This window comes from Idiotropiscis lumnitzeri, chromosome 6 (genome assembly GCF_059441095.1).
Source record: "Idiotropiscis lumnitzeri isolate Australia: NSW breed Sydney's pygmy pipehorse chromosome 6, RoL_Ilum_1.0, whole genome shotgun sequence".
In the NCBI taxonomy this organism is placed as follows: domain Eukaryota; kingdom Metazoa; phylum Chordata; class Actinopteri; order Syngnathiformes; family Syngnathidae; genus Idiotropiscis; species Idiotropiscis lumnitzeri.
Genome location: NC_142396.1, coordinates 3,886,914 through 3,905,565, shown reverse-complemented (window position 1 = coordinate 3,905,565; position 18,652 = coordinate 3,886,914). Strand labels below are relative to the sequence as shown.

The 18,652-nt window shown below is 40.1% G+C and overlaps 1 protein-coding gene and 1 long non-coding RNA gene across 4 annotated transcripts in view; one reads left to right on the top strand and one right to left on the bottom strand.

Annotated features, from left to right (window-relative positions):
- The window catches only part of LOC148334613 (uncharacterized), a 55,181-nt gene that overhangs the window by 11,411 nt on the left and 25,118 nt on the right, over positions 1–18,652 (top strand). Inside the window, exon 3 of the long non-coding RNA XR_015844061.1 lies at positions 14,401–14,575. This is a non-coding gene — a long non-coding RNA (uncharacterized LOC148334613). The remainder of the gene's footprint in view (positions 1–14,400; positions 14,576–18,652) is intronic.
- LOC148334612 (solute carrier family 23 member 1) overlaps positions 2,715–18,652 on the bottom strand; it is a 49,665-nt gene continuing 33,727 nt past the window's right edge. For all 3 annotated transcript variants that reach the window (XM_088298348.1, XM_088298347.1, XM_088298349.1), the window contains 7 exons: positions 18,268–18,385; positions 17,361–17,517; positions 13,190–13,443; positions 10,202–10,366; positions 7,567–7,675; positions 4,820–4,915; positions 2,715–4,422 (listed from right to left, as the gene is read on the bottom strand). In XM_088298348.1, coding sequence (XP_088154474.1) covers positions 4,229–4,422; positions 4,820–4,915; positions 7,567–7,675; positions 10,202–10,366; positions 13,190–13,443; positions 17,361–17,517; positions 18,268–18,385 — 1,093 coding nt within the window. In that variant the 3' untranslated portion in view covers positions 2,715–4,228. The remainder of the gene's footprint in view (positions 4,423–4,819; positions 4,916–7,566; positions 7,676–10,201; positions 10,367–13,189; positions 13,444–17,360; positions 17,518–18,267; positions 18,386–18,652) is intronic.

Sequence of the window (18,652 nt, the reverse complement as noted above, 5' to 3'; positions counted from 1 at the left end):
TATTCAAAAACAACACACCCTTAGTTTGTTCGTATAGCCTCTACATGTTTGCCGTGGATTACACAATTGTATTCACGTTAGCGTCATCCCACAAAGCAAAATTTTCAACAACCATTAGCATTAAAGGACAATCTTGTTTGCTCTACGTTTTGCTTTTTCTTTGCAACAGCCTCAACCTGAGAATAATGCATCACATTCAAATGTTGTTTGCTGAAGCAAAAGCAAAGTTGCTTTCAACTGTCAAACCAGATTAAGAAGGTACTGTGAAAAAGAATGTTAAAGCTAACAACGCTGATGACACGAAGATTGCAAGTTGACTACCGTATTTTCCGAACTATATGGCGCCTATAAGCCGCAGAAACTCTTTTTGAAGGAAAAAAACAACAGGAAAAGAAAGTCGCAGTTTTCTACGTTGAAAAAAAATCTGTTGTTTACTGCATGTACAGAATGATTTTGTACTGTGAATGCACATAAAGGAACACAAACAGTGCCTTTTAACATGGCAAAAACTTTGCTAATTAAAACAGAACAGACCCAAGAGAAAAAAAAATTGAGATTTATTTAGCGTATTACTGGTGACAGAAAAATCTCCAAAAAAGCCGCACCGTTGTATTAGCCACATGGTTCAAAATTTTGTAAAAAGGTTACGGCTTGTAGTCCGGAAAATACTACAACATACCTTCGACAAACTAGCCTTGCTCATTACCTTCAATTTCCAAATTTTAAAAATAACCAAACAGTTTTTTTAAACTTGTACTCGTGGGCAAAGAGAGCCACAATTACTGACTGACTTAGTCGTTCATATTAAATGATTAAAAGTGCACTGCTTATACTGAGTTCTGTCGCCGTTCTATTCAAATGCGGGAGAAACTCAGTCCGCTCTCGCATGTCACCGGAATTTTGACCTTTACCCGAATATTGACTGCATGTAAACGTCGTCAACGTGACACACATAAGAGCGACAGACGCAGTGGCGCCGCATAAAAAAAGCTTCTTTGTGGAAACATGACAATTGATTAAAGAGCATCCATTGTGATTCCTTTGGCCCTTCATGTGTGGATGAGATGTGGACAGACAAGACAGGTCAGTTGAAGATGAAGTTTAGAAAAATCGAATATGATATGCAAAATAGTTTTTGAATAGTTATTACATATACTTCTAATTCATTCTCGCTTTTATCTTTCGTCATATATTGAATTATAATTAATGAACCATTTTTTTAAATAAAAAAAAATAAAAATGTATTTCCAATAAATGTAACTAAAACTAATGGAGCAGTTATTTAAATAAATTAAGTGTAATTGTTTCTTTTATTAGTAAAATAATCATTTGTAAATGTTTTAATTGAAATAACTTATCATAAGGATTTTTTTTTTAATCACATTTTTTAATTTCATAGTTTGTGATTATAATTTATATTAAGGTATTAATCATCATTTACTTGTATTATTCAACTAATGTAATTTAAAAAAGTAAATCTTACATATTTATACACATTTATACAAAAATGAATTCTATTCATTTTTGGTTGTTATTATTGCGGGCATTAGAGATACTTTGTTTCCCGCTGAATCTTTCAATTGATGCTTTATGCCACGTCGTGCACCAGACTACAAAGACACATTTACGTTCATAGCAATTTACAATTTTGAATATCTATTGGCGGTGTAAATCTCTATTCGATATGTATCCTGATACATGTGGGATGCAATGTAGTTCAAGGTCAGTTTAATTACAATTTGATTTGATCTGGTGCGGCTCAGTTCGACAGGGTATGACGCAATGATTTTTATGTCATTAGCTTGTCAGTATTGTAAATGTGGCATTTCCTCTCGCCAATAAAAGACGATCACGCAAACTCAAGATGAACTTGCTTCACACATATTCAATCTCGTAACCCTCCAAACTGTGACACGTGCCAACCGCTCATCTGCTCTTCTGTCTTAGAGCAGAAAAAAATGAATGAGAATGTGTGTGACCAAGATGTCACAGGGCGGCAGTGAAGAATTCCACACGACACAAATTGTCAAGACGAGGTTGTGGTGGACGCAGACCCAAACGCAGGGAAGCGAGGCTGGAGGAACTCAAAGGGGTATTTTAATTTAAAGAAAAAAGGCAAACCAGGAACTTTTAAAATAAAAAAAAAAAATGAAGTTCAAACCTACAAGGATCAAATTGATCAATGTAATTCAGGTTTGAAACAAGGTTGACGTTTTAAACTAATTTGGATTGAACCAGGGTTATGGGTTCAAAAAAGAACTTCATGTCAGGTTAGGGTTTTAAGCGAGGTTTACAATTTCAAATAAGGAATTCAAACCAGGATAGATTGTCAAGCCTTGGTTATAGTTTCAAGCAATATTTTTGGTCTTATTTGGGTTTCAAGACAGGGATACGGTTCCTAAATAAGGTTTGAATTAGGTTTATGGTTTCAAACTAGGGTTTGAAACTAAGATTAGGGTTTTTAAAAAAAGAGACTGGATTTCATCATTTTATTCTTTCAAATCTGGGTTGGAGTTTCAAACAAGGGGTCGGGTTTCAAGACAGGGTAAACTTATTAAATTGGGTTTTCAAAATGAAGCAGTCATTTTTTTGTTTTGGTCAGTGGTGCCGCCCTCCCATTGTTAAATGATGGCAGCATCTTTTCAAAGGCATTTATTGACAAAGTTAATAGATTTTATATCACCGTAAAAAATTGAAAAGAACATCTTTGCATATCTATACACAAACAAGAATATTTTTATTTCGCTACTGAACTCATCGTGTGGACTCGCTGACATTTAGTACAATTGTTAGCATAAGCAAAAATTTCTAAGATGTCCATGACATGAATAATCTATTCGTAAATAATAATTATAATAATAATAATAATAATAAAATACAAACATTCTCTGGATATTTTCACACCATCCTGTTATTTAAAAAAAAATACACCATTTATTATATTTCCTCAAATAGTGGCCCTCCTCCTCATGGTAGACACCTCCATCTTCCCGTAAGAAAAACAAATGACAAGTAGTAAGAGTAAGCAATCTCAATTCAAAGCAGGTCATTGAAAAGAACGCTAACCAAAACAGCAACACATAGAATGCATCGACCTTAGCAACCATTAATGTGGCGTCGACTCTGACTTGTGGCCGCTCCGCACGGTTGTGCGGGTTTAAATTGGCCATCTTGTATTTTAATTTCATCATTGATTTAAAAAAGTTTCATATAATTCCAGAGATGTACAAATAATGGTTCATTAAATCGAAATTAAAACTGTACCTTCCTGGAGGCTCCAAGACTTGCTCCTCCCAATGTGCAGTTTTCAAGATGCCCTTAAGTAATACTGAGACACCATCTTTAACAATCGTAATTGTTCCACTAGATTGATGAGCATGTCACAATGTTGTGTGTATCCATATTTATATTCTATGCTAAGCTTATGTTTTTCCTCCCAATCCGCAGTTTTCAAAGTGATTTGATAGTCGGTGGAGAGAGCCTTGATCAATGATTGTTTCTATCGTGCTCGTTCCACAATGTTGCGTGCATCCACTTTCATGTTCTGTGGCGCTTTCATATGCTTGTCATAACCACTTTTCAGTTGTGAAGTTGTTCTTGGGTTATGTGTATTTATCGACGATTAGTGTTTTGGTAGACTCTGCCAGGTGGTTGCTCCACAATATCGTGTTCATTCGTCCAGCTTTGCCTCTTGTTTTTTTCTCACCACTGCGAAGTTTTAAATGTGATTGTATGATGGGAAATTTTGACATCTTTAACAATGACTCTGATGTTGTGTCTCCATTAGCATGTTCTGAGGAGCTTTCACTTGCAAGATTTATTACACCGTCTGCAGTATTAAAGATGGATCTTGCGTTGTTATGCTTTAGCGAAAATGAGTGGTCCAGTAGACTCTGGTTTGTCGTCACTCTTCAGCTTTGTGTGTAGCCATGTTCATGCCTCGTTTCTGTACATTTCTCCCAAAATAGTCCTCTTGATTCATTTTTAACTCCACTTTCCCTTGGCATAAACGGCAATACAGTGTACGGTACCGGTGACCTACCAAAAGACAACTCCCTCATCTGCAGTTGAGTAAAAAACACTTACCTTTGCCACTATTTGCGGAAATACGCCACTTACGTTATCTATCTGCTATTACTGAAACTTAATAACGTCCATTTTGTTGCACCATTTCGAAACTGTTGTGTTCATGTTGAGTGCAAAATGCGGGGGATAAAAACAGAGGCCGTCACGGCGAGGCCGCCGACGTCCCCTGCTGGCCGCTCTTGTACGACGGTAGGAAGGGAAAGTAGCGGAAGAAGCGGAAGCGCTGCCAGATGACGTTGCAGAAGGGAATGTCGTAGCATGACTGGTCACATGTGGTCACGCTTCCCTGGTTTGTTGTGTGCTGCCACTTGCGGAGGCCTCGCTCCTCGATGCTGCCTGGAGGCGGAAGAGGAACATTGCGGGCCAGTTAATGGATACTTTTAAGGATTTCTTTTAGGGATAAATTAATACAATTTTTACAGTGTACTACAAGCGGGCATAGTCGTGATAATTCAAATGGTTACGTTTGGGTGAAAAATTTAGTTTTGAGCAAAGCTGCGCGCAAATGCATGCTGGCATCCCTTTGATAGGTGACGTTTTTTTAGTATCTGAGTTCCGCAGGAAAAAAAATGAAAAGGTGACAAAATTTATTAGGGGATTGCAAAGAGATGAAGGTTTGCTGTATCTGTGACAAAGAAAAAACATAAGCTTGTTGATGTCCGGAGAGATGCAGCAAATGCCAGAAGGGACAAAACCAGAAAGCACAGTGGCGAGCGGCTCATGTTGATCCTACCTGGAATGGTGTTGTCCAGGATGAAACCGAAGAAGCCGCCGATGAACATGTGCGTCGTGAAGAGCACCACGATGATCTGGTCGAGCTCTTTGATTCCTTCAAAAGACAACACACACACACCTGTTTTGACGCTTCTAAAGTTGGAATGTGACCGGGCGGGGTACATCATGGACATTCACAGAGGGCTCAAATGTCAGTGAAGTGAAGCCGATCTGAGCGGCATGTAATAGTTTCGGGCTCGACAAAATTTGCAATACATTATTTTGATAAATCTTTGAGAAAAAAAAAAAAGTTAAACAAACCAATTGTTCTTTCCTCTTTCGGCTTTGGGCCAAATAAAAAGCTCTTGTATGATTGTAACCCCAAACATAAATCTGACATCCCTGCGAGAATAATCTAAGGGCCCTTCAAGAATATAGTTCAATTTTGTTCTCAGAATAAAGGCATCTTTTCCAGAATAAAATGTTTAATATTGCAGGAATAAAGTTTTATTTATTTATTTATTATTTTTTTTTATTTACTTGCTAAAATTTTTCTAATCTCGTTAAAGGTTTGACAATATCACAATACGTCATTTTTCTTGTCACGATTACGACTTTATTCTCATAACATTATTCGGACTCGTTCTCAAAAATTGACAACTATTTAATTCCCATGGTTTCATGTAGTAGTTATTGAAATTGTCATTATGATGATGGTGGGGGTCTTGTAAAAATCTCTCTCTCCTGCAATAAACGGATTACAAGACATCAAAAGCTTCATAAGGTTCCCCCTACTGGTTGTTGATGGCTCCCCTCTGGAAAATTTTCATGCCATCTGGTATGAATGATGAACTGGTGGATTGAAATTTCATCTCCATGAAATGCGCTCATTTGTCACCATTCCGAACACAAAGTAAGAAAGGAAAGACTTTGTCAAATTGTCAATGGGTTCCCAGTGTGTAATGTGGAGACAAGTACATGTTCGCGTCAAAGTGAACATGTCGCTTCAGGTCGGCCACGACGGTCAAAAGTTCAGGACCTCGTCTCAACATGCCTGCCAGGCGGTCGGGGCGAGGGAGCGAGCCGTGGGCATTTCTTCCGACAAGCGTCGCTTATCTGAGCCAGGCAGATTACAGCCGGTGGCATGGGGGGGTAGCGCCAAGAGGATTGGTGGAGCTAAGCGGCCTAGACCTGAGAGCGGCAGACCAGTCCCACCGTGGATTAGCACTTTCCTCAGAAGATACCTGGATCATCTTCTTATGTCAGTGCCCCTTTCATCTCCGGCAGCGGCGTCTCCCCGTTCATGTTTGTCATGCCTCTCCAAAGGTGAACTTGGTGTCAGGTTGCCACCGTGCCGGATGCTTTGATACATTGGTGGTGAATCTATCCTTGTCTGACCAAGTAGAACTAGTAGTAGTACAAGTACAAAGATGGGTGATAAAAATATGTAACGGTTGTAATAATAGAATTAATAGTAGTAGGAGAAAATGAAGTACCCGTAATTATTTTTTTTTGTATAACACGCACTTGGAATACGCACACCCAAAATCGACCTTCCACAGCTGGATTTCCCTTATGCCTACACATAATATGCTGGTATCCTTGCTCAAAAATAAAATGAAGTCCACGGACCTCAAACTGAACATCAGGGATTTTGAATCAATGCCCAAACATTTTGCCATAGGCATCCCACGGAGCCCAAGCTGCTTGTTTCTGAAATGACAAAGCGAGTTACAAACATCCATTCCCTAAAATCCTCACTTCAGCCCAAACAAACGAGCAGACATTAAGGCAATTAGGCTCTTCAAATCTGCGCCAGGGGACTCAAAGGTGAGCGAGCAGCCATTGCCATCTGGGCCCCGTGGGATTTGGGAAGGCCTTTTGGGTTTTACGGGAGATTAAGGACTGGCACTACCGCTGCCATCCTGCTGAGGTATGTAATCTGCCAGCCGAGACGCCCATTCACCAACACACTCCACACAAGAAAACCTGAACGCAGTCAAGCCAAGCTTAAACATTTCCACTGGCCACTTGTATGGTGTGCACAAATTGTTTGATGTGCTCAAATATTCACTTAATTGCCATGTACCACTTTTGTGATGCGTATCAGGTTTCACGTGTTTGATGTCCGGAACGCAAAGCTGTTTAGATAATGCACTATGAGAGTTCTCCTGTTCAGGACTCAGCAGGGTCCGCTAGTCCAGCGCACACCAGATTTCTGTTGGTTGGCACGCACAGACAAAAACTGACATGCTAATAAATGCGGTCAAGACTTGGGGGGGAAAAAAAAAACTTTCTAAAAATTAGTCATGGTTAACCCTGGCTGCTCATTCCCAAGTGCGCGGTGGTTTTGCCTTTCAGCCATGTTTTAATCATGCCAATGTATGAATTCCAGCTGTTTTTCAAGAGGACCCTGTGATGCCTTTCTCCTTAAGACCACTTTTGTAGTTATGGTGGTTGGTCCCCGTGGCCCTTCTACATTCAGTTCTGTTGACCTGAGCCGCCTGGCGCCTTATCTAACACCACCAGTCTCAAATTGGACAGTGATTTTAAATTGGACCGGCAAATGAGTGCTGTTGTTAGTTTATTTCATCTTTCATCTCATCATCAGCTGGCGAAGATTCAGCATGAAGAAACAGGAATCACTCAGCCAGTCCTCACGCACGCATGCACGCGAAAATACATTTCATACATAGGAAAAAAAAAAAAAGAGTAATGAGAGCCATGTCATGGCTGGCGGTAAGATGAACTCTGAAGTGGCATTACCTGTGTCAATGATTCCGGGGTTGGAGTGAAACCATGTGGGCAACACAAGGCCGCTGAACGTGGAGAAGCCAAGGATGAGCAGGTTACGAGACGAGTTGAGATCCACATACTGAAGACATAAAAAGAGACATCCTACAGTATTGGAATTTTTTTGACAGATGCAAACTATTATGTTGCTTTTTACTTGGGACCAACTGAAATCCATTTGACATAATGCTGTGTGCGATCGTCTGGAATGTTGGTATGGAGAAGGAAAATGCGTTGATTTATTGTATTGTTTACGGAGTCTGGGTCTTGGTTTTCTTTGCATCAGCCTGCCATGCTCAGATAAAGTTGTATTTCATTCGATGCCGTAAATGGGTGCGTAAAGTGGATTTTATCTTGATAAAATATGTAGGATTTTTCATGAAAAAAAGTCAGTCTTAAAAAGAAGAAAACCATATTCTGGGGAAATAAAGAAATCTTAGCGATTCCCAGTATTTTATTCCCCAATGTTGCTATCGCTCGGGATTGCTCCATCTATCATGAATTCTGTCATCTGATGTTTATCCACCACAACTTTGTCAGACTTTAGAAACCGAAAATTGTCTTTCACAAGAAAGAATGACTCCACAAAAATATGACTGTGATCACATAAAGTGACAATTCTTTTAATATTGCAGTTTTTTTTTTAGACAAATGTGACATTTTTCTTTTGTTTTTTTATGTATGGTTAGACTTTATTTTTATGTATTTCCTTTTTTTGTTTGAATTGAAATTTTGTGTGGCCCTAATACTAGTTTAGCGCGCTACACATTTCTCGCCTTGTCTTTTATTTATTTTTTAATTCTTTAATTTTATTACTTCTAGTTTGTGTCCTCCAATCGTATTTTGTTTCATCATTTTCTTGAACTGACATTACCCACATGACAAGCGAGCCATTTTGCAACGTTCTTCAGTGCGTCTGCTGAGGGTCTCTGTATGGACGGTTCACGAACAACGTGGGAAAGAGTTCTTGATTTTTCTTTTTTTTTTTTTTTTTTAGGGTAGCGGGGAGGGGTGTGCTTTTCCGAATGGAAAAAGCAACCCGATTCCCCGCTGCTAGGAATTCTGGGAACCGGGACACTAGTGGCGAATACTGCTGTGAGGCATGAAAACAACCAAATGGTTGAATACATTCGCTCTAACTCACTTGCCTCTCTTTCATGAGCTTGTTTTTCTTTTCTCTTCTTTTGTTTTTTCCTGCTCCAAATAATTTCCACATGATGTGGGGAGGGTGTGGTATTTATTGCTTACTATTCAGTGCCTGCAAATAATTTATTCCCCTTGAAGTAATAAAATGCAAAGGGGCTGTTCTCGCCATGGCTGCGAAAATGCACGTATGTTGTCTTTCCAGGTCAAGCACTTTCCGTTTCATGCGACTGTGACAGGAGGGCAGGACAAGGCGGAAGTGCCCGCTTCCCACCTAAAATAAAATGTGACCCGTTTCCGTGCTGTATAGTTACAAGCACATAAGGCTGTACATGTTTATTCCTTGGCCGAAATCGATTTAAACTGAGAAGTAGGCTGCGCCTATCTGTGATTGGCTGAATGTGCGTGTTCACGTAATTTAGGATGAGTGTTGAAAACTATTTTTTTAAAGAGATGTTAAAATGAAATAGATAACACACATACTGTAACTAGTTCTTTGTTTTTGACGTAAATTATAACGTTAATGGTTTTCAGACTTTTTAAAAGACAAAAAAAAAAAACGCGCACACAACACAAACGCTATTACTTTGCCTCCCAGCACTCACACGATATGTGACAAGACTAAATATAGATTAGCATTCTGGATCATATATGCGCTTTCTCAGTACAGAACAATCCCAGAGTTAGGTTGTGTTGACTGTCATGTCTCATTTGGCGGATCTGATCAATGGCGCCATTGATAGATCGCGCAAATTATGACGAACGATTTTGCATAAAATGAAAAATAGCAACAAATTTTGATCCAGTCGATCAGATCCGTTTAAATTCGACTGAATTTCCTTAACTTACTAATTTCCTTACTTTATTCTTTCTGGAGGTGCTGGCAGGAAGTTGAGAGAATGGTTACGTAGTCATTCACACAAGTTACATGATAACGGTAAATACTTTATAGAGGGCTTTCTATTATTTTCTTTTCAACACAAATTAGCCACCCAAAATCAAACCAACACTTTGCGATTCAAGAAGACGCCTCTGGGATTAAACAGAAGTGCTCCAAATAAATTCACTCAAGTGGCAGCGGATAGCGGAAACTTGATCAAACCGCAAATTTGGCCTCACAACACAAAGCAAACAAATTGATCAAGCGACATCTCATGATTCAAAAACTCATAATTTGGGGCACTGAGTATCACCGGCTAAAGAACATGAAATGGTTTCGATACAGATAACACTGTGGGGTGAGGACTGCAAAATAAGAACGTTATTTTTTTCTTTAACTCGTAATTTGATTAGTGTTAAATAAAAAAATTGAGAATCGAGTATTTAGTACTAACATTTCTCACATTATTCCAAAAATGAAGCCCTCTCCCCAAATAAACGCACCGAGCTCACTATTTCAGGTGTGCATGCAGTGTTTAAAAAAAGGTTTAAAATATGTGCGTATGGTTAGTGTGCATTTGTCTACCTGCAGGTTCGATATCCCTACGGCGGCGATCATTCCAAACATAATCAGAAACATGCCCCCAATAACCGGATCCGGGATGGTAATAAAGACGGCTCCAAACTTTCCAAAGATTCCCAGTACAATCATAAGAATTCCAGTCGTCTGGAGCACCAGTCTGCTGCCAACCTAGGGTGCACAGTGCAAGGTGGGGGGTGTTTCATCATTTGCAGTAAAGCATAAGAGAACCATAAAAAAAGTACAAATCCTTTGGAGGGTTTCCATTAAGTTGGTTTTGGCCGGTGTGCTGTGGACTTGGATCAGAAAGCAGAAATATCAAGAGCATTCAATGTACACTCAACACGTTAATTTATTTGCATTTGATAGAGGATTCCCTGACATTTACAGTCTGTCCAAAGTCAATAATGTTCATGGCTCCAAATTTCAAGAGGATCAGTAAAAAAAAAAAAAAGGAAGTTATGACTGTGAGGCTTCGAAGCCATTCTCCATGGTCTTCAAAATGGCATTTGAGCATATAGACTGTATATTTTCATGACATGTCAAAAAGGCTGGAACGCGAATTTATGTTACGTTATACCGTATGAAAGCCGTGAGAAATGGCCTACCATTTTAAAAGTATATTAATGTGGAATGCTTAACATTTTTAATTATCGCTGTAGCGAGCAAATATTTTGGTATTCGGATATCCAATTTAAATTTCGGATCAAATAATCGTGTGTTTGTATTAAAACATTTTTATGCTGTGTTTTTTTTTTTTTTTTTTTTTTTTTTGCTTGGTTAAGGAAGACAAAAACACATTTCCACTTCATAAATGACCAATTGGTTTAAATTTTTGGATAATATGTTATACTTAAATTTTAAATGTGCAAAGCAGTACTCTATTTTCCTCTTGTGAGAATTTTGATGAATCTGTCCCCATGAATTGTGGTCTACGAAAAGAAGTAGCCAAAGTCAGAAGCAGAGTAGCTTTTTTTTTTTTTTTTTTTTTTTTTTTTTGCCAGCCTAAACAGCGCATTTGAATACGTCTGCTTGGTTTGTTAAAAAGTGATCAGTTTAAGTGTTAAATGTTATGTCAGGCTGTCAGCTTCAAACTGTGCAGAGTTATTTACATCTACCGCCTTTTTATTGGAGCCTTTTTTTTTTTTTGGGACCAGCAAGGAGTTGCCGCTCGCTTGGCAGCTCCATGTGGTTGGGGGGGAAGAAAGTCCAAACACAAAGACCCGTCGCAGATTTTGGCTTTTGGGCCAAAGCACTGTGAAATGCGCTACATGGACCGCAGCTTCCTGGACCCTCTTGAACTGTGGGAGTCTTACCACTAAAACGTAAACCTCCAAGTACAGTATTTCTCAGACTATAAGGCGCCCCTGTAGATAAGACGCAGCTTTTTTGGGGGGAGCAAAAAAAAAAAAACCTCCATAACCTGAACCATGGACAACCTGATGCAAACCTTCTCGAGCCTCACTTGTACATTAAACAGCGCACATTGCCAGTAGTGCATCGTGACCCCGGTGCGTCCTTCGCAAAGCTTTCATCACTTTACTCGATTGAGCTGGCACGAAACGCTTTTGCCAGGAATTATTTTTTCTAAGGAGAAAGTAGAGAGGAGCAACACGATCTGCTGCTGAGGGAAGTGTTTGTCTGAGCGTTCAGGAGTACCTTGTCGACACCGCTGTCATATTAAGTGGAAATGAGAAAAGTAATGAACGACTCAGATGTGCTGCCTTGGGCTTTTTTTTTTTTTTTTTGCTCCATTGATACAATGCTGCTGTTGATTTTGAATGATAGGAGTTGACCTGAGAGGAAGGGTACGGCCCCTGGCTTGATCATCCGTGTGTTACTCGAAGGACTGATTTGTAGTCTTCGTATTGGTTTCCAATGAAAACCAGTTTGCCTTTGCTTAATTTCAGGAATGTCAAATAAATAAATAAAATGTAATCTGTGAAATGCAATTTAATGACGTTTATGGCTTTCATTGTTTGAATTTACTACAGACCTCAGCTCAGACAACATGGCTTGCGCTGGTAATTTGAGCTTTTCGAGACAGGGCTTCAAATTCGGGTTTTATTCTGGGTTAGGAATTGAAGGCTGGGTCAAAGGGTGTCAAATGATTATTTCAAGACACGGGGAGGGTTTAAAACAAGAGTCAGAGTTTAAAATGTAGGGTTCAATTCAGGGTCAGGGTTTCAAATTTGAATAAAAAAAAATAAACTGGTTAGAAGTTAGGGTTGCGATTCAAGGTGATGGTTGGAATCCTAGGTGAGATTTTTAAAAGTAGGGTTTTAAACCAGGCTTAGTGTTACAAAAAGCGGTTTCAAACTAAAGTCGCCATTCCAAAGTATGGTTGCAAGTCAGGGTTTCGGTTTCAAATGATGGTTTCAAGCCTTGATTATATTAAAACTAAGACTTGTTTTTTTTTTTTTAGTTTATTTATTTATTTTTTTGGGGGAGTTTGTTCCACTTCGAATGAAGGGTCAGGGTTTCATAGTAGTCTCGCGTTAGGGTCAATGTATCCTTAGTTCACTTTTGTAGCACTTACGCAACATCTCAAATGTCACGCCAAGTACAAATCTGATACGAGATGGACGCAGATTGGCAAACACCGCCGCTGACTTGCCACCGTTTTGTAGCCGCTTCCTGCAACTTTTACAGATAAAACAATTGACAACCGTAGTGTGTCCCTTGCAAAGCACTCAACACTCCGCCTAAGTGGTTGACACTAAAAGGCTTTTGGGAGAAACTCTTGCTCTTACAAGAAGAAATTGGAGAAGAGCAGCAGCGGGTGTTTAAAGTGATATGGAGTTGTGCGCTTGTTTCATTTGGACTGTGAACTAACAACCCCTGTGATTAGCTAGAAAAAGAAAAAAAAATGTTTTTGGTGGACCCACCTACACACCAATTTTCTGCAGTTTTTTTCACTATTAGCTTTTCCCACTCTAAAAGCTCGGTGCAATCATGAAAAGACAACCACAAATAAGCGGGGTTTCGCTGTACCTTGGTAATGCCAAGTGCAGCAATGTTCTGGCTGTAGGAGGTGGTCCCATTGCCCGTCCCCCACAGACCAGACAGGATACAGCCGATGCCTTCAACGGCAATGCCGCGGTTGATGGCGTGGGTCGGCGGCGGCGGCGCGCCAGATAGCCGGGCACAGGCGTAGTAGTCACCGATAGACTCCATGGTGGATGCCAAAACGCCCGCCATCATGCCTAGCACCGATGACACGCTGACAGTGGGCAAGCCCCACTGACCTGCAAACAAGATTGCAGGAAAATGAAAATAACATTTAATTCAGAATAGGAGTGGGCAAACTTTGGGGATGAAGTTTAAATTTTAAAACCATCAGATGAAGTAAAAAAAAAAAAAGTAGGTCTGTAAAATTGTAAATCTTCCTGATTCAAATTTTTTTTTTCATTTTTTAAATTAATTAGTGTTCATTTAATTATAATTGCTGAACAAATTAATAATTATTTAATAAGACAAATAGATTAAAAGATCTATGTATATTTTTGTAATTAACCAATTTTAATTGCTGAGTGTGCCTGACTATACAATGAAATGGGCCATATGTGGCCTGCGGGCCATACTTTGCTCACCCGTGATGTAGACATTTTTTGAGCTGCTGCACATTTGATGTATGTAATTTAAGAATAAAGAACAAATTTGAGGCCAATTTAGGATTTTTTCGCCTTGTTTGTGACATTTTGATCAATATTTGACGATACGGTGAATGATGGTTGACCCAAAGTCAGCTGGCAGAGGCTCTACCGCACATCTGCACTGAATGAGGGGACGTGGTAAAAAAAAATGAATGAATGGGTCAAAAATATTTTTTCTACATTTTGAAACCGGTTTATTTGACCTGCCACACAACATGACTGTTATGAATCTGCTGACACCCTGTAAATCGGATTTATTATTATTATTACTCATTAAAGTGTTAAATCACTTGCAGTTGGAATTGATTCCTTTGATGTCAAAACAAACAAAATCATTCTTTAGTTCTGGCCCATTACCCATCTTACGGCTTCAGCAGAAATCCTTTGTGGATTCGATTTTTTTATTTTATTTTTTATTTTTTTTTAACTTGTATCTGATTTTTTTGTTGTTTTTTGCCTCAGCTCAAGATTTGACTCAAGATTATATTCATATGAAAGGTCGTGCTTCCATTGTGTGAAATAGAACAGGACTGCTGTTTTCTGTTACAGTGATTTCTCCCTGTGAAATTCCTCCAAAAGGCCCTTCACCACAAGTATCGAAGGCGGATCTCCGATACACGCAACCGGTGCCCGACTGGCTTGCTTCTTGCTGGGTGATTGTGAATAAAGTAAGATGCGATCCTTTTACCGTGGCAAGAAGCCATGATGAAGATCCACAGAGGAGGTCAGTAAACAACATCTGCCACATAAAAGTGGCCTGGCCATGCCAAAACGAGGCCATTTGATGTTTTATAAAACCATCTGGACATCTTCGTTCCATGCGGCACAAATGTTGCCAACTACTTTGTCATATATTTGACTGTCCGATTGTCGTTTCTTATTTTGATTCCCATTAAGCCTGTCCAAGATTTCCCACATTCTCTGTGTCGGGCGGAATGAGTTCCTGATGTGTGACCTTGTGTACTGGTTCTGGATTTTGTCAAACGCTTGCCTTGTTACTCCAGACACTCGACTACTTCCATGTTTAGTGCGATGATGTCACAGCAAAGCAGGGACAGCGCAAATGTTTTCTCACCCAACAAATTAGACTTGCTTGTAAACGGCTTAAAATAAAATGGCCAATTAAAAAAAAGTTTAATTGGTCTTCTACCGTTCACTCGAACTGAAAAAAACATTGCTGCAACTTGCAGCTGCTGCACAAAGCCCAATTCCAATGAACTTGAAACCTTGTGTGATGAATGTTGACTCTGATATTTATCTTTCTCAGCATTCGCACAAATTCCCTGGACCACAGTGAGCAATATCAGAAACCCACGAGGCGGCTAGTTTGTAAGAATTGGTTCAGGATTAAGGATTTGATGCTACTTGTCGTCGTGAATCGGCCCAAATGGACTTGTTCAGAAATCAAAGGAAGTCATTAAAAAATTTGGATAAGTGAACAAGAGTAGTAATATGAATTTGGATTTTGGTGGCTATCGTTGGCTGATTTCGACAAACCAAGCAATATCACAACGGTCGCCTCCCTGCTGTGACGTAGCCAGCTGATACAGTAAAAAAATAACAATCCGAGCTACAAAAAGGAGCGTGCCAATTCGTCGTAAATCTCCTCACAAAAAAGTCCTCAAATCGCTTGAGTGTCTTTTAAGGGGGTGCATTTTAGTACTGATGTCATTTTGACATGCCTATCATATAAGTGCCAAGGTTCATCTGAATCACGCGTCCCTTGAAGGATTCAATATTGCGTTGCGCTGCGTGAGCTCTTGTGTTCATGCTTGCTGCGATATATTTAGCAGCGTGAACCATTTCTGAAGGAAAAGTGGCTCAGTGGTTGGAAAATCCAGTTGTGACTCGCACTCAACTGTGCAAGGCCAACAACATCCTGGACACGATTAATTAATTGTGTCGGAGCAATTCTTGTCAAAATCCACAAAGGCTATAAAAAAGACTTTAGATCTCTTTAAGACCATTAAGTCTTTTATGTCACTTCAAAAAAACTTTCTTGACACTAATTTTTATTTTCCAATCAAAGGTTTCTGGTGGCAGCTTGTGGCATTTTACAGAATTACAAAAATAGCTGGAAAAACATGAATATGAATTTTTTAGCACACAGGAATCATAAAGAAACATTCGCAAAATGAAAAGAAAGTGGACAAAAAGGCTCGTTGCAGATTTTTAACGTAAACAAAACCCTCCGAATGACATCATAATGAACCCCAACCGTGTCATTTGTCATACCATCTGCTTCTGTCCAACAAAGCCTCAGAATTTCTGTGTGGTTGAAAAAAATGCAACAAAATCTGAAGCCACAAGTCTCATGTTAGTGTTACGCCGCTTTAAATTTTAATTTACGTACTAAATTAAATTTATAAGAGGAATTAAAAAAAAAAAAAGCAATCACACCTGAAGCCAAATATTCTCCATGAATAAATTTTAAACCTAAAACACAATGAACCCACGCATTGTTGGAGTTCGGCACCCACAGATTCTCAAGCTCATAAATTCATATTTTGTTATTGGCTAAGGAGCAGGCGAATGGCAAACGAAGAAATTCTGAGTTAGAGGTCAGGAGTCAACTTTACCTTTAATCGCGTGATTGGGGTGGTGCAAGATGAAAAATTCACTGGCGCAGACAGTACCAGGATTATCCAGCAGGGGAAAAAAAAAAATCAACTCGGACAGAGGCGCAGCCATTTTTAATGTCGCTGACCTCCATAATGGGAGCAGATTGGGATTGGCAATCATTCCGAACAGGGGACAGAATGGGACAGAATTGATGTATTTTTTTTTTCTCATCTTGGGATGGGACGGGATTTGTTTCTGCGGGAGTGGAAAGGCACGAGAGTGACAATCCACTCCCGTGTCACTCTGTAGTCTGAACCTATCATAAAAGGTTGATGGATGTAGCGAGGGAAGACATGGGGTCAGTTGGTGTTAGACCTCGATGGGAAAGGATGACACGCTGTGGCGACCCCTCACAGGACGAGCCCAAAGGAAAAGGAGAAAATTGATAGCTCTCGTCCCTCTCTACGTTTCCTCCAGGATGCATTAATTTGCTGAGAGGACACCGGCCAACTCCATGTTAGAGGTGAAAAAGGCAGACGCTCTTAAAAAAAAAAAAAAAATCCCGATAGCATCAACATTTTTTGACAAAACAGCTTGGACTTAAAAAAAACAGCATTTTCGCTTATGTGCTACTCTGAGTAATGGCACGTCAAATGTAGAAATTAGCTCAAGGAAGGCGAGAGGAAATAACAGCACTTGACACCTCTACGTTGGCCGCCACTTGCTGGTCAAAGAATGAGTTGACATCGACTCATCCAAAACACACAACGAGTCGGGAGCAAGAAAAAGGAAGCGAAAAAGCAAAACAGGAAACTCGGAGGTGGGTGTATCTGAAATCTCCTTTCCTTTTGTCCATAAGGACTTCCAAAAATCTACGTTGATCATTGATCAATGTGTCCGGTCTGAGCCAACATGCTAATGCTAACGTGCTTGTTTTCGGTTGTTACCTGGGTAGGGAATGTGAAACCAGGGCGAGTTGGCGACGGCATCCAGGTTAATGTCGGTCCTCGCCGAGTAGCCGTAATTGTCCGACTTGGACGGCAGCACATCAAAGACGGTCAGCAGGAAGCAGACCAGCCAGCCACCGCACATTCCGAACAAGGCCTGGCAAAAATTCCACATCAGTGAAATGACGACGAGAACGCCACGATCACATGCAGGTGGAATGAAGCCCAAAGAGAAAAAAAAATCCCCTGGAATATTTGATTTGGACCTCCTGGATTTGGTCTGATGACATGATGAGGACGTGTTGCTGTACGTTTCGGATTATACGTGGGAGACGACGTGGAGGCATCAGGCTAGGAAGTCACATTTAAGGTTTTTTGAGATCCTCAAAAGTTACTTCCGTCAAGGTTAAAGATGCTCTGACGTATGTATTTGCCGTTTGCTGTTTTTTTTTTTTTAGTGTGTATGAAAATCCAGAATTTGAATCTGAACTCTGACCGCATGAATTACATTTTGCGTGTAAACGTCGCCAGCATCGCTTTTCCGTTTTGGAAGCGTGCCCTCTATCGTTTTGTTTTTCATCGTAAACTGCGCACCGGCAGAATCTGCACTGATTATTTTCACGTCCAAACATTAAGCTCCGGTAGCGGGAGTGACTCAGATGGTTCTTCCGTGACTCCAAGATAACGCTCTGGCACTCATCTTGTCATGTCATTTCCAAGATGAAAACACAGGCGCTGTGGCCAGGTGCATTCCATGGAATCACGCTTGACATGCTTTAGGCGTCGGGCCAGCATCACAGGTGCGAGTGTGTCAGCGGTTACTCAACAGTAATATAAAAGCATAATAGTTTGCACTGGAGAGCGCGCCAAGGGCAAAGGAGTTCAAGCGTGGAAGCTGATGACTCACCGAGAAGAGCTTGAAGAGAGGGTAGTGGAACACCTTCCACTTTTTGTCCTTGTAGGCAATGAGCGGCACGTCCACTTTGCTCAGGTACTGCGAGAAGAGCAGGATGAGGCACACCGTGCTGTGGACGCACAACACGGGACAGTTGAGTGCCAACTTGCCCGTTTTGCAGAAGACTCATTTGAAAGCCGCTAAGGTGAAACCCTAACCTTGTCTTAAAACCGTAATTTGAAACCCTAACTTTGTCTTCAAGTCTTAATTTGAAATCTTAACTCATTAATCTTGGTTTGGAAGATTAATTTGAAACCATTAACCTGGCCTCAGGCCGTAATTTGACTCGAAACTCGGGATGTAACAACATCCAACGTCATGATATGAACATCACAGA